Source organism: Drosophila navojoa, chromosome X, assembly GCF_054131105.1.
Source record: "Drosophila navojoa isolate 15081-1374.11 chromosome X, UAZ_NAV_1.0, whole genome shotgun sequence".
NCBI lineage: Eukaryota > Metazoa > Arthropoda > Insecta > Diptera > Drosophilidae > Drosophila > Drosophila navojoa.
The window spans coordinates 7327686-7339144 of record NC_142895.1 but is presented as its reverse complement, the minus strand read 5'-3'; the positions used below and the strand labels follow the sequence as shown (position 1 = coordinate 7339144).

The 11459-nt window shown below is 36.4% G+C and overlaps 5 protein-coding genes across 7 annotated transcripts; 3 read left to right on the top strand and 2 right to left on the bottom strand.

Moving 5' to 3' along the window:
* Nucleotides 1-2134: 2134 nt before the first annotated feature.
* LOC115564545 (small ubiquitin-related modifier 3) lies at nt 2135-3133 on the top strand. Its single transcript, XM_030388978.2, has 3 exons — nt 2135-2295; nt 2609-2725; nt 2801-3133. Exons 1-3 carry the CDS (start codon nt 2278-2280, stop codon nt 2969-2971), a joined length of 306 nt encoding a protein of 101 aa, XP_030244838.1. The 5' UTR covers nt 2135-2277; the 3' UTR covers nt 2972-3133.
* Nucleotides 3134-3232: 99 nt separating this feature from the next.
* LOC115564543 (UPF0488 protein CG14286) lies at nt 3233-4777 on the bottom strand. Its single transcript, XM_089264227.1, has 3 exons — nt 4504-4777; nt 4307-4441; nt 3233-3574 (listed from the first exon to the last, which is right to left on the bottom strand). Exons 1-3 carry the CDS (start codon nt 4673-4675, stop codon nt 3267-3269), a joined length of 615 nt encoding a protein of 204 aa, XP_089120353.1. The 5' UTR covers nt 4676-4777; the 3' UTR covers nt 3233-3266.
* Nucleotides 4778-5228: 451 nt separating this feature from the next.
* Nucleotides 5229-6403, top strand: RpL30 (ribosomal protein L30). Its single transcript, XM_030388977.2, has 4 exons — nt 5229-5332; nt 5394-5443; nt 5517-5662; nt 6170-6403. The coding sequence occupies exons 2-4, from the start codon at nt 5423-5425 to the stop codon at nt 6336-6338; spliced, it is 336 nt and encodes a 111-aa protein (XP_030244837.1). The 5' UTR covers nt 5229-5332; nt 5394-5422; the 3' UTR covers nt 6339-6403.
* Nucleotides 6404-6577: 174 nt separating this feature from the next.
* Nucleotides 6578-8892, top strand: LOC115564542 (zinc finger matrin-type protein 4). The gene has a single exon (XM_030388975.2). The coding sequence runs from the start codon at nt 6687-6689 to the stop codon at nt 7842-7844; it is 1158 nt and encodes a 385-aa protein (XP_030244835.2). The 5' UTR covers nt 6578-6686; the 3' UTR covers nt 7845-8892.
* Nucleotides 8893-9065: 173 nt separating this feature from the next.
* Nipsnap (protein nipsnap) lies at nt 9066-11225 on the bottom strand. Of its 3 annotated transcripts, none has more exons than XM_089263519.1 (6): nt 11027-11225; nt 10544-10626; nt 10294-10473; nt 9918-10211; nt 9691-9833; nt 9066-9619 (listed from the first exon to the last, which is right to left on the bottom strand). In XM_089263519.1, the coding sequence occupies exons 2-6, from the start codon at nt 10612-10614 to the stop codon at nt 9471-9473; spliced, it is 837 nt and encodes a 278-aa protein (XP_089119645.1). In that variant the 5' UTR covers nt 10615-10626; nt 11027-11225; the 3' UTR covers nt 9066-9470. The 3 variants fall into 3 exon arrangements, with proteins under 3 accessions (XP_089119645.1, XP_030244842.1, XP_030244841.1); XM_030388982.2 differs by having other exon boundaries at nt 11058-11225; XM_030388981.2 differs by lacking the exon at nt 11027-11225 and adding an exon at nt 10912-10950.
* Between the last annotated feature and the right edge of the window lie 234 nt (nt 11226-11459).

Sequence of the window (11459 nt, the reverse complement as noted above, 5' to 3'; positions counted from 1 at the left end):
GAATGTATAGAAAACAAATTCTCAATGTTTATAATGCTATTTAGTTAAAGCAAATTTGTTAAATCCGTTTTATATGCATATATAAATATATAGTATATCTAAACATATTCTAGATCGATGTGTGTATAAGCTAAGCTAGGCCTAATGACGTTTTTTTTTTTTTTTTGTTTTTTGCTAACTGAAATTAGGCACTCTCCAATTGTGATAGAGTAGATAAATGTATATATACATACATACATACATCCATATATAAATATAAATAAATGGAAATAAATCTATATAAATCGGATGAGCGGGAGAAATACATAAATGCCTCTGTATGCCCCACTAATAAGTTATAGCCCACGACTGTACCTAGTGCAGACCTATATATGTATGTATAAATCTGTATGTACATATATATATGTATGTACGTTAGACCCACAGAACGAAAGTATATTAATTATAGCAATATTAAAATTGAATAACAAACCTACCAAATAAACAAACAACAAGAAACACAAAAAAGCTACAACAATAATTAACAAAAATTATAAATAATTTATGTAAATATAGAAAATTCTATATACATATATATAGTGAAGTATTCATGAAGAAGTCTTATAAATAGAACAAGAATTATGAAAAAAAAAAAAAAAAAAAAACAGAATTGCTCAACTTTAGTTAGTGCGGATAATCCAGCAACTATCTATATATACATAGATAAACAGTTATGTACTTACATACATATATTCAGCCGAAACTAACAGAATTTATATATAACAAAAAAGGAAAACTGAATTATGAAAATTTAAATTTTTATCTGAATCTTCATGTCAAAGGAAAAAAACTAATTTTTTTTTTTATTTTGTACCTCAAAATGTGTTTCTATGTGAATATATGTATGTGCATGCTAGTGTATGTATGTATATCATCAAATTAAAGTAGTTAAAAAATAAAAGCAAATGTTCTTATGTATGTGTGTATCGTAACATTTAGGTAGTTAGAAAACAATTCATTTAAAATTAGATATATTTTTTACCTACATATATTAATTAAATTGTTAAGCTTTTTCAAAAAAGAAAAAAAAAAACAAACATCTAAATGTCCATTACATCTATGATTATGTATGTATGTGTGTGTGAAGTTTTCGAAATCCTTTTCAATGAATATGCATGTGGGTGTGTGTATGCAAGCAAAACAAACAAGGCTCATGCAATCCAGGCATGCACACATACATACACGAAAGCAAGCTCGTATGTATGTGTGTGTGATCTATGCGATACCCGCTATCAAGAGCTCTCCCATCCCCTAAACAGTTCCAGTTCCAGTTGAGTTTTGAATACGCATAGCATGAACATTAAATATTTAGAAGAAAGGCGAAGCTAATGATACATACATACATACATATTTGATTATAAGCGTGTCTTTTTTTATACTCAAACATATGTACACATATGTACATTTGTTTGTTTTCAACAATTATTAATTAAATAAATGCATATCAGTGAATACAATAATGAGAAATCGACAAACAAACAAAGAAACATACAAACATACACACATGCATACATATATGTATATGTACATACATAAATATGAAATTGAAAGTGCTATATAGATGTACATACATACATATGTATGATTGTGTATGTACGCAAAAATTAGTAAATAAAATATTCAATCAATTAACACAACAACAGAATGCAAATCTAAAATTGTGTACATATATAAACCAATAGAGTTAATATTGTAAATGTAACATATACATATACACATATGTGTACATATATGTATCTCTATATAAACGAATATAGATTTATATACATACATATATGCATGTATTATGTATAGAAAAGTAATAACTTCCATATTGAGTATTTTTCATATTACCTTTAATAGAATAAAGATTATCGTATTATTCAAAAAAAGAACAAAACTTGACTTTGCCTTTTAATTATTTGTTTACCTTGACAATGGTATAGTAACATGAATACATATTTTACTTAAAAGTTAGGCCAGTTCAGGTAGAGCCGCATCAAAAACTAGTTCCGGAACGAAATAGCGCATCACTCTTTGCATATATACATTTTAGCGTTGACAATATCAGCATGAAACTGCGATGAAACTGATTCATGCGTGAGCATGAAAATACGATAGTTGTTATCGGTCATCCCTACTTTTGTTGTTGTGTCAAACTTACTTTGCTGACAACGTTGAGTTGTTTTGCTCATTCTAACGAAATATCTGCTGCGGTATACATAGTCTATAGTCGGAAACTGAAAAATTATAATAGAAATGTCTGAAGAAAAGAAGGTAAATATTCTACGAAGTTTGTTTGTTTCCAGGTAAAAATTGTTCGTGAATAAATTGTGGCTAGTGCGAAAAAAGCCGGCGTGTAGTGAATATACATATACACACACACACACACTTGCAAGCGCGATTGTATGCGCCAAATACCAAAAGAAAAAAATGAAACATGTTTTCAATAATTTAAGCATGGCAAAAACAAATTTAGTCTCAACTTTTTTTTATGTTGAACCGTGATTTTTTGTTTTTGTATTTATGTAAATATATAATGGATTGATATATACAATTTAAATATCTGATTATTTTGATTGCCGCTTAGACTGAAACTGAGCACATCAACTTGAAGGTCCTGGGCCAGGACAATGCAGTTGTTCAATTCAAAATAAAGAAACACACTCCGCTGCGTAAGCTAATGAACGCCTATTGTGACCGTGCCGTAAGTGAAAGATAGCAAACAATCATGGAATATCACATTGAGAACTAACATAATCTCTTTATCTGTGCATTTTAGGGTCTGTCTATGCAAGTGGTACGATTTCGTTTCGATGGGCAGCCGATCAATGAAAACGATACACCCACCTCCCTGGAAATGGAGGAGGGCGACACAATCGAGGTCTATCAGCAGCAAACGGGTGGCGCAGCAGGAAACATAAATCCAGTACAATTCCAATTCTATTCTTAAGTCAACGTCAATTGGTTTTGGGTTCATTTTTCATAAAAAACACATCAATTTCGCAGACATTTGTAGTCGGTGCAGTAAACATTTTTTTGCTATTGTACAGTTACGCTGCTTTAGTTGCATTAGTAAACAAAAATAAAATTAAAATAAATAAAATAAAATAAAGAGTATTTACGCATTCGTTGAGCAACAGCCAACATTAATGCCCAAACGTATAAAAAAAAAACTTTTGTCATCCTTTAATGAAGATGTAAACAACATGGATTTCTTTAGTAACTTAACTATATTTAATAAAAGTTTAACTATTTAGCATTAGGCCAGCGAAGTTGATGTCCTCTGGCGCATTCTCAATTTCAAAGTTGAATCTGAAGGGCTCTTCCTTGCCAGTGGACAGCTGCAAGCTGTTGCTGATGTTTGTGGCAGCTGCAGCCGTTTGGGGCACGTCCTGAGCCTGGCCTGCAGCTGCCTCGTTCTCATTGTTGTTGTTGCTGGGCAACGCAAAATTAAAGCGAAAGTCCTTGCCGGACGTCAACAACGCCGACTTCTTAACAAAGCTCGATTTCGGTTTGTTTTCGTCAGCAGTTGTGAATTTAATCTGTTTCGATGCTAAAGACAGAGAAGATTGTTGTAAGCAAGAGATGTCCGAGATAAACATGAATTGGAAAGGGACATAGTGAGCGAGAGCGAGAGGCATATGATGCATTAATATTTCCATCTGATTATTAAGCTTAATATACATAAGTATATAGAAATTAAATGGAATATCGGGTTTCTTTCTAATTGACAAGATCGTTATCTGAATCAGATACTATATACATATATCTTTCATAAATTAGCTACAACTAATAATACATTAGCTTACAGATATCGTTCTTTATGTTGATTAATTTTAAACATGGATCTTTCTATAGTCACATAATATGTCAATCCATAAGATATAATCTGGAATTCACTTATTTCAACTTGAGCTTCCATCTTCTTGTCTCAGCTTTTCATTAGTTGCTTATTCCATTCCATATATTTTTCTATGTACTATATTCAATGTAAACAAATATTATTAGAGTATACATACATACATATGTATTTAATGCAGTCTTTATAACAATTAAAGTATGTATGTACATATGTATGTATGTATGTATATTTAACATTTGGTTCATATACTTCTTGTATTCCTACATATGTATGTGCATATGTATGTACATCTGCCTAATATGGAAATCCATCTATTTTTACATACAAAACAACATTTACATATATATAATTAATAATAGCTAAATTACTTTTAAATAATTTCTTTATATTTCTCGCTCTCACTATGATTCTTCTTCCTCTTACCTAGCAGCATTTTTTTCTCCTCCTGTTGCATCTTCGAACGGTAATCGCCGAGCGCCAGTTTCATGACCTGACGCTTTTTGATGAGTGGCGCCGTTTGGCTCGTCAAGACCTTCAAATTCTTGGTAGTGTCCTCAGCTGTAGGTTAGCATTGAACGATTTGTTTTCATTTATAATTTACAAATCCGGGCCGAGCTTACCAACTTTCTGGCTCAGATTGCCGCTCTGGAGCGCCGTCTGCAGTTGCTGCACGCACCAACAGAGTTCCACTTCAAATTGTATATCATTGTCACCATCGAAATTGGTCTTCTTTGCTGCAGCTTGTATTGGCGGCGGTTTATTGATAGATTTTGCAGTTTTCATTCGTCGCATATTTACGTATTTCTCTGCGCTACATGTGCGGTTTATCAAAATAAATGTTCTCGCTCACACACACGCACACACATCATATGGAATTTGTGTCTGTGTGTGTGACTTTTGAGTATTTGCGCCCTGCTAGAGCCACCATTTTGGTAACATCTGTGTTGAAACCGATTATGTTGGATGAGTAAAATATATCGATGCTAAGTTCGATATGAAAATACTGAGAAAATTAATGTTCAAAGTTGCAAGGAAAAAATATAATAATCAATAATACACATACATATATAATCAGATATGATATAAACCTGAATATAAATTCTTAAATTAATTTTTGTAATATTTTGATGTTAAATTCGACAAGAAAAAATGGAGCAAAATTAATATATTGCAATTCACAGTAGTAAGCAAAAAAATTGCTTAGTTAAAATGGAGAAACGGCATCGATTTTCAAAGTATAAATTTGAATATAAATACATATTCAAATTTTTATAAGCGTTTCAGAGCTATCGATAAGTATAAGCACCTCTGTCATGCAGTGAATTGTGTCGTGTGTCACCATCTTAGGGATACCGTATTTGTGCTAGAATATTGCTGCAGCCCTGCCAATGGCAGCGTGTTTCCGTTTTGCTGGTTGATCTGCCTTTTTGACAGCGTCACTCGACCAAGGTGGGTGGGTTGCTCCGCGCTTAGTATAAATAATTGTTAAAGTTAATCTTCTTTCTTGTAGTTGTTATTGTGTGACTTAAAACATTCAATATGGTTGCCGTAAAGAAACAGGTAAATAATAAAAAGCAAACCAAATTCTTCGTGTGTGTTAGATTAACGATTTCGTATTGTTTGATAATTTCAGAAAAAGGCCTTAGAGAGCACCAATGCGCGTCTGGCGCTGGTTATGAAATCCGGCAAGTACTGCCTGGGTTACAAGCAAACGCTGAAGACCCTGCGTCAGGGCAAGGCTAAACTGGTGCTCATCGCCAGCAACACGCCCGCATTGAGGTAAAAGAAACGAAATTGAAATTGTGTCCCTCGTTTTGGGTTACAAACCAAATATACTACTGAGAAGTAGATTTCCATTACGCCCGCGTATGAACAGTGATAAGTAGCTGTTGTTGTAGTTATTGGAACCATATGGAGTCTTCTTTAATGCTGACTGAGAAATATGATTCCAATCGAATAATATTTATGGAAACTATGGAGTAGTATAGCAGCAGCAGTAGACGCCTTCGCCGCCGACAATGTGTAACATAAGCCAGTTTCTCATGGCTCCAAATGGTTCCAGTAACAACACACGCACGCACTCACATGTAAATGTGTGAATGGGGGTAAGGAGTCATTCTCAATAGATATGAATAGTAATCCAACTTATTTATATGATGATTTTTTGTAATTCCGAATGCCTTGACGAATTTTTATTACTAGAGACTCTTTCTGATTAGCCATATTCCAGCAAACAGTTGGAAAAATTATGTGCGTGTACTTAAATGAGGAATTTTGTAATTGCAGGAAGTCGGAGATTGAATACTACGCCATGTTGGCCAAAACTGAAGTCCAGCACTACAGTGGAACCAACATTGAGCTGGGCACCGCTTGCGGTAAATACTTCCGTGTGTGCACCATGTCCATTACCGATCCTGGAGATTCGGACATCATCCGCTCATTGCCCGACAATTAAAAGAGGAGTGTTTTATTCGTTAAAGCCAACAGACATTTATTTAAATAAAACTCTTTGAAATTGTATATCCGTATGCTGTTTTTATTCGAAAATAACCACGGTGGTTGCCGGTTAAATTTTGGTAGTGCTTTGGATGGTGGTGGCGCGCATCGAGCGATGCAATTAAATCGATATTTGTGCTTCACATGAACAATTTGACACCCCAGCAAAATCTAGCGATGGTTGCTTTGACGATAACTTTTGAGCCTGCGCTGTGAGGCACACGAAAATTCAACACATCACTAGTGCTGTTTTAAATAGATTTTAAGTAACCTTACGTTCAGTCTCAAAAAGAAAATTTTTACAAAAATGACTTCTGGCTATTTGAGTACGTATCAAATACCGCTAATTACAACAACAGACAAGCAACATAGGCACGTCTGCGAGCCGGTGTCGGTTAAGATTACATCGCATCCGGCAACAAGAATGGCCCCGAATCGTTATTACAGTGCCGCAAAAATAGTGCATGGTGATCAGCCCGTTATGATGAATAATATGGTGCACCCATCGGCAATTGCATCACATCAGCGCAAACTGAAGAGGAAAATGTACGAAACCGTGGAGATCGAGGGCAATAATTTGGTGCTGTTTCAGGGCCGCGACGAAAGCTATCCGGACGAGCTGAACAAGCTGATCCATCCGTTGTCCTGTCAATTGTGCAAGGCGCAGATGACCTCGATGAAGAGCGCCAAGGACCATTACGAGTCCAAGGCCCACGACCGTCACATCAGCGCCTGGCTGGCCAAGAACTACACCGAAATGGGCCTGGAGACACCACCCATTAAACGTCTTGTCAAACAAGGCCCCACCGGGCCGAATGCATTCCACTGCAATCTGTGCGATCTTCCTCTGACCTCGATGACCCATGCCCGCCAGCACTATGCTGGCCGCAAGCACCAGCTGGTCGTTCAGAAGCGCTCGAAGCCATCGGGCGCCGGCTACTACAATTCGGATGGCAACTGGGTGCGCACTGGCACCAAGGCAGAGGTCATGGTTGATGACGGCCGCTACGGCATTGGTGAGATGTTCTTGAGAGGGACCGGTGGAGGTGATATGCATGATATTGCCAGTGATATGATGGACAGCGCCGAGGAGCAGCGGCACCACTTCAACGCTGTCGATGAGAGCCTTACCTGTAAAATCTGCAACATCAGCGTCACATCAGCATCCCAAATCAAGATGCATCTCGATGGAGCCAAACACCAAAAGAAACTGCGCGCTCAAAACCTCGAAGGGGATCCGAACGCCCAGGAGCTGCTCAAGGAACAGCAGCAGTCGATAGCAGCCGCATCTATTATTGATATAAGTGGCGATCTCTCCATGTATCGTACCCCTTCCGGGTCGTATTACTGCAAGCTGTGCAACAAGGCGATGAATCATATATCCATTCTGCAGCAGCACTTGCAGGGCAAGAAGCATCTCAAGACTGTGCGCCTGCAGTCCGAGGAGATGGTCTCCCCCCAATAAGCATTAAGTTCAGATTAGCTATAGGCCCATATATAAGCCTAATAGAACAACAAGTGGGCTATGTAGAAAGAGGCGATGCAGGATAGTAATAAGAACAAGAAGAGGAAGAGGGAGGAGAGGCACTTCAACAACAGCATCAACATCAACCAACATCAACATCGTTATTTAGTTTAATTGAGATTTCATTGGCTTTACAAAATTTGGTTCAGTGCATCGGCGATTGGCGGATGTCAGTTGAATGAATTTTATTTTGATAACTATATACCCTGAAGGAGCAGTCGGGAAACAGCAGGATCACCAATAATCACCGCTTGGATTATTGCCAACCATACTCGAATGGCATCCACAATGGGTTAAAAGAAGACAGAACTGTTATTTTGTTTATAGTTTCGATACCTCTGCGAGGGGTGATTAACAAATTTTTCATGACGTCATATTGTAAATGTATATAATATGTGAATATGTGTGTATGTGTATATATACATATATGTATATGTGTGTATATGTATGTTTATATATAGATAGATATAAATGTATGTATATACAAATATATACATATCTACATATGTATATTCATATATATCAATGTACATATGTATATAAGTGGCTATATATAGATAGATATATATGTACATGCACTTGTCTATATATCATTTATATATTTTCAGAAATATGTATGTACACTATACACATATATATATATATATATATATGTTATTATATTACATATATTTGTCAATATGTTCAATAGCAATCGCAATTCAAAAAGTTTGCACTGCTCTTTCATTTATATTTTCATTTCATAAGATAAATTATTTTTATTCCTAAATCTTCAGCGAAGTCTTTGTGAGCTCGGCTAAGTAGTAATAGATCGGCCATAAGAATTGATTTCCTATGATAATATAACCTAGTGTTTTTTTTTTTAGTTTAAACTAGGCTCAAATCTATCCAACTTAATTGAATTCCACTTTCTGTACGGCTTGAGCAGAGCATAAAATATACTTAATACTATTAAGCAACTGTAAATATTTATAAAAAAAAATGAAAACGTTTAAAGGCAATGAAATTTAGTCAAATGGAAAACATCTTCAAGTGTTTAAGTTGAAGTTGTTCCGCTCGAAGAATGCCTAAGAGAGACCTGTCTTCTATTTATGTAAATTCCAAGTTTTTCTTAACAGAATATGAAATGCAACTAATCGGAAAGTAAAATTTTAAAGAAAATATTTTTCAACTAAATGCGATTCATTCACAATTTATTTGATGTGTACACAATTATATTAACAATTTTATATTCAAATACAATTTTTTTTTGTGCTCCGATCCGATCGATATATACATATACATATATCTATAATTTTCAATAGGAGTCATATGCAAGTGGTAGACAACAAAAATGCACTTTGATCTTAAGAGCTAGGAAAGAATTGAAAGCATTCGAATGCTGGCATTATATACAATTTTTCAACAGAAATATAGGTCGCGCAGGCTTGGCTTGGCTGGGGCTTGGCGTTTGGGGTCACAACAGTTTTTCGTCTTCTTCTTCGCAGCAATTCGTAATGGAATATCGCTGCTGACACAGAGATTAGTCTCTGCAGTGGAAATTATTCGTACTCGGATTGACCCGCACTACTGTGTGGGTGAAAATTCGGTGGGCGCCAGGACGCGGCAGTGCATCTCGCGAATGAGGGGCACGGTATAGGCCACACACTCGTCCCAGCCGGGTGATCGCCAGGCGGCCTCTCTGGTCTCCTTGCGATCCTGCAGCGATTTGTAACCTAATTGAAAGCATATAAATATACATTTATACATATATCTAGTATAATTATGAGATATCTGTTATAATTACACCAAATGTGATGCACATTGTAGAGTCGACCGATTTGCGAGAAGAAGCCGGCAAAGGCCTCATTGTTGTGCTTGCGGAAGTTGATGGCGCGCGCCCAGTTGTTGCCCCACTCGATCATGGTGCCAGGAGTCAGCCGATATGATCTATACGAATATATATTTATATAGAGAGAAAGATATATATAAAATATATATAATAATAAATATGAATCATTTGTTTATACTTGCCGCATCTCGTAGATATTTTTGCCCGTTCGGCTGGTGATCTGTGGCCAGTAGCTGAAGGCCAACAGGTATTGCAGGTGACGGGATCGTAAGAATTTCGAGCGCTCGTTCATTAGCTTCAGATACTCCTCATCGTGCCACAGATCCTCTTTGGCCTGGTCGATTTTCTCGAAGCCGCCGGTATATTTCCACAAATGGAGGCACTGATCCATATCGCCCACCTGGACAGTCCATGAGGCAACCAATTTGCATGACAGGCTCGTCTTCTTCTCATTAATTAGGCCCACAGTGTTTTTACTATTTTCAAATAATAGCAAAAGTAAGAAGAAGCAAATTAATTATTTTCGAGTTATCTGATCTGATTCGATTTGCCACTCACTAATTATTTAGATAGTCGCCCATGGAATCGGGGCGCACATTATGCGTATGCAGCGCGTATATGATTTCCTTATCACTGAGCATGCGACTGTGCGACTCCTTCGTTGGCTCGATCTTGCGCACCAGCAGCTTGGAGAACCATGATTCAGAGTCTTTGCAGCTGGCCGTTGTTGATAAACAGCTGGCAAGACAATCGAAATGAGGATATTAGATGTCGTGCTGATGTCGTAAGTTGGGCAACTTCAACTCACCGCATCGCGATTGGACCGGCATTGTAGCCCACCGCCGACCAGGTGTTACGTAGCTTCAACATGTTCTGCATCGACGATTGTGCCTGTGGGGGGAAATCACTTGCATGTTATTTTTGCTACTGTGTTATCATTCCAGTCGTTTTGTTTTTGTTTTTGCTTTCGTTTCGTTTTTGTTTTTGCATTGCCCCCGTGTACTTTAGTCAAGGTGAAGTCAGAGTCAGACAAACAAGTGGCACAAGGAATAATTTTTTCTGCCATCGATAGTTTCGGCAATCACCCACACACCCACACAGTCCATTTATCTCAGTTAATTGACAAGATAGGCGTTCCAGTTTCTAAATTTGATGCAAAAAGTCGAATATACATACAAACAAATTTTGTATGCAGTTCATTAAGGTACTTAATGACTATATGTAAATATGTACATCTCTCTATACATGGATGTGTCTTATCACTAGGCAATGCAAAATATGTCACACACACTTTGTTTTTATATAGTCAAAAGTAGACGCACTTTTTATGCCTTGCAGGATGTGTTTGAAAAAATTAATAATAAAAAAAAAAATGTTGTGTATGTTGTAAATCAAATGTTGATGTTGTTATATATTTAAACAAAAAGAAAATAAAAATTCGTGCTATAAATAAGTATGCGATTGCTTTTAAAACATCGATCGCTAAACTGGTGCTATCGATAGAATTCTGAATGTCATCGATAGTTACGAGCTTACATTTGCCTAAAGCTCACAATATTGTGGAGCTTTATAGGGCCAATATAGCAAAAGTTGCAAGAAATATCTTGTTGGTCTACTATTTGGCCATATTTGACGTTATAAATAAATAATATGTATGCCGTTATGCAGCAAAATCAGTCAAAGCAATATGCATTGGGCGCCAAATACGTTCGCCAATTTCGATT

What these genes read in the sequence shown, in the direction of transcription:
- Nipsnap (XM_030388981.2), bottom strand. Translation starts at nt 10,935, where the DNA reads ATGAACTGCATACAAAATTTGTTT. An exon ending in GCCGGTCCAATCGCGATGCG is followed by an intron (nt 10,474 to 10,543) that starts GTGAGTTGAAGT and finishes TTGTCTTGCCAG; the next exon opens with CTGTTTATCAACAACGGCCA. An exon ending in AAAAATATCTACGAGATGCG is followed by an intron (nt 9,834 to 9,917) that starts GCAAGTATAAAC and finishes ATATTCGTATAG; the next exon opens with ATCATATCGGCTGACTCCTG.
- LOC115564543 (XM_089264227.1), bottom strand. Translation starts at nt 4,675, where the DNA reads ATGCGACGAATGAAAACTGCAAAATCTATCAATAAACCGCCGCCAATA. An exon ending in CAATCTGAGCCAGAAAGTTG is followed by an intron (nt 4,442 to 4,503) that starts GTAAGCTCGGCC and finishes GCTAACCTACAG; the next exon opens with CTGAGGACACTACCAAGAAT. An exon ending in GGAGAAAAAAATGCTGCTAG is followed by an intron (nt 3,575 to 4,306) that starts GTAAGAGGAAGA and finishes CTCTGTCTTTAG; the next exon opens with CATCGAAACAGATTAAATTC.
- RpL30 (XM_030388977.2), top strand. Translation starts at nt 5,423, where the DNA reads ATGGTTGCCGTAAAGAAACAG. An exon ending in TGGTTGCCGTAAAGAAACAG is followed by an intron (nt 5,444 to 5,516) that starts GTAAATAATAAA and finishes TGATAATTTCAG; the next exon opens with AAAAAGGCCTTAGAGAGCAC. An exon ending in AGCAACACGCCCGCATTGAG is followed by an intron (nt 5,663 to 6,169) that starts GTAAAAGAAACG and finishes TTGTAATTGCAG; the next exon opens with GAAGTCGGAGATTGAATACT.
- LOC115564542 (XM_030388975.2), top strand. Translation starts at nt 6,687, where the DNA reads ATGACTTCTGGCTATTTGAGTACGTATCAAATACCGCTAATTACAACA.
- LOC115564545 (XM_030388978.2), top strand. An exon ending in ACGCCTATTGTGACCGTGCC is followed by an intron (nt 2,726 to 2,800) that starts GTAAGTGAAAGA and finishes TGTGCATTTTAG; the next exon opens with GGTCTGTCTATGCAAGTGGT.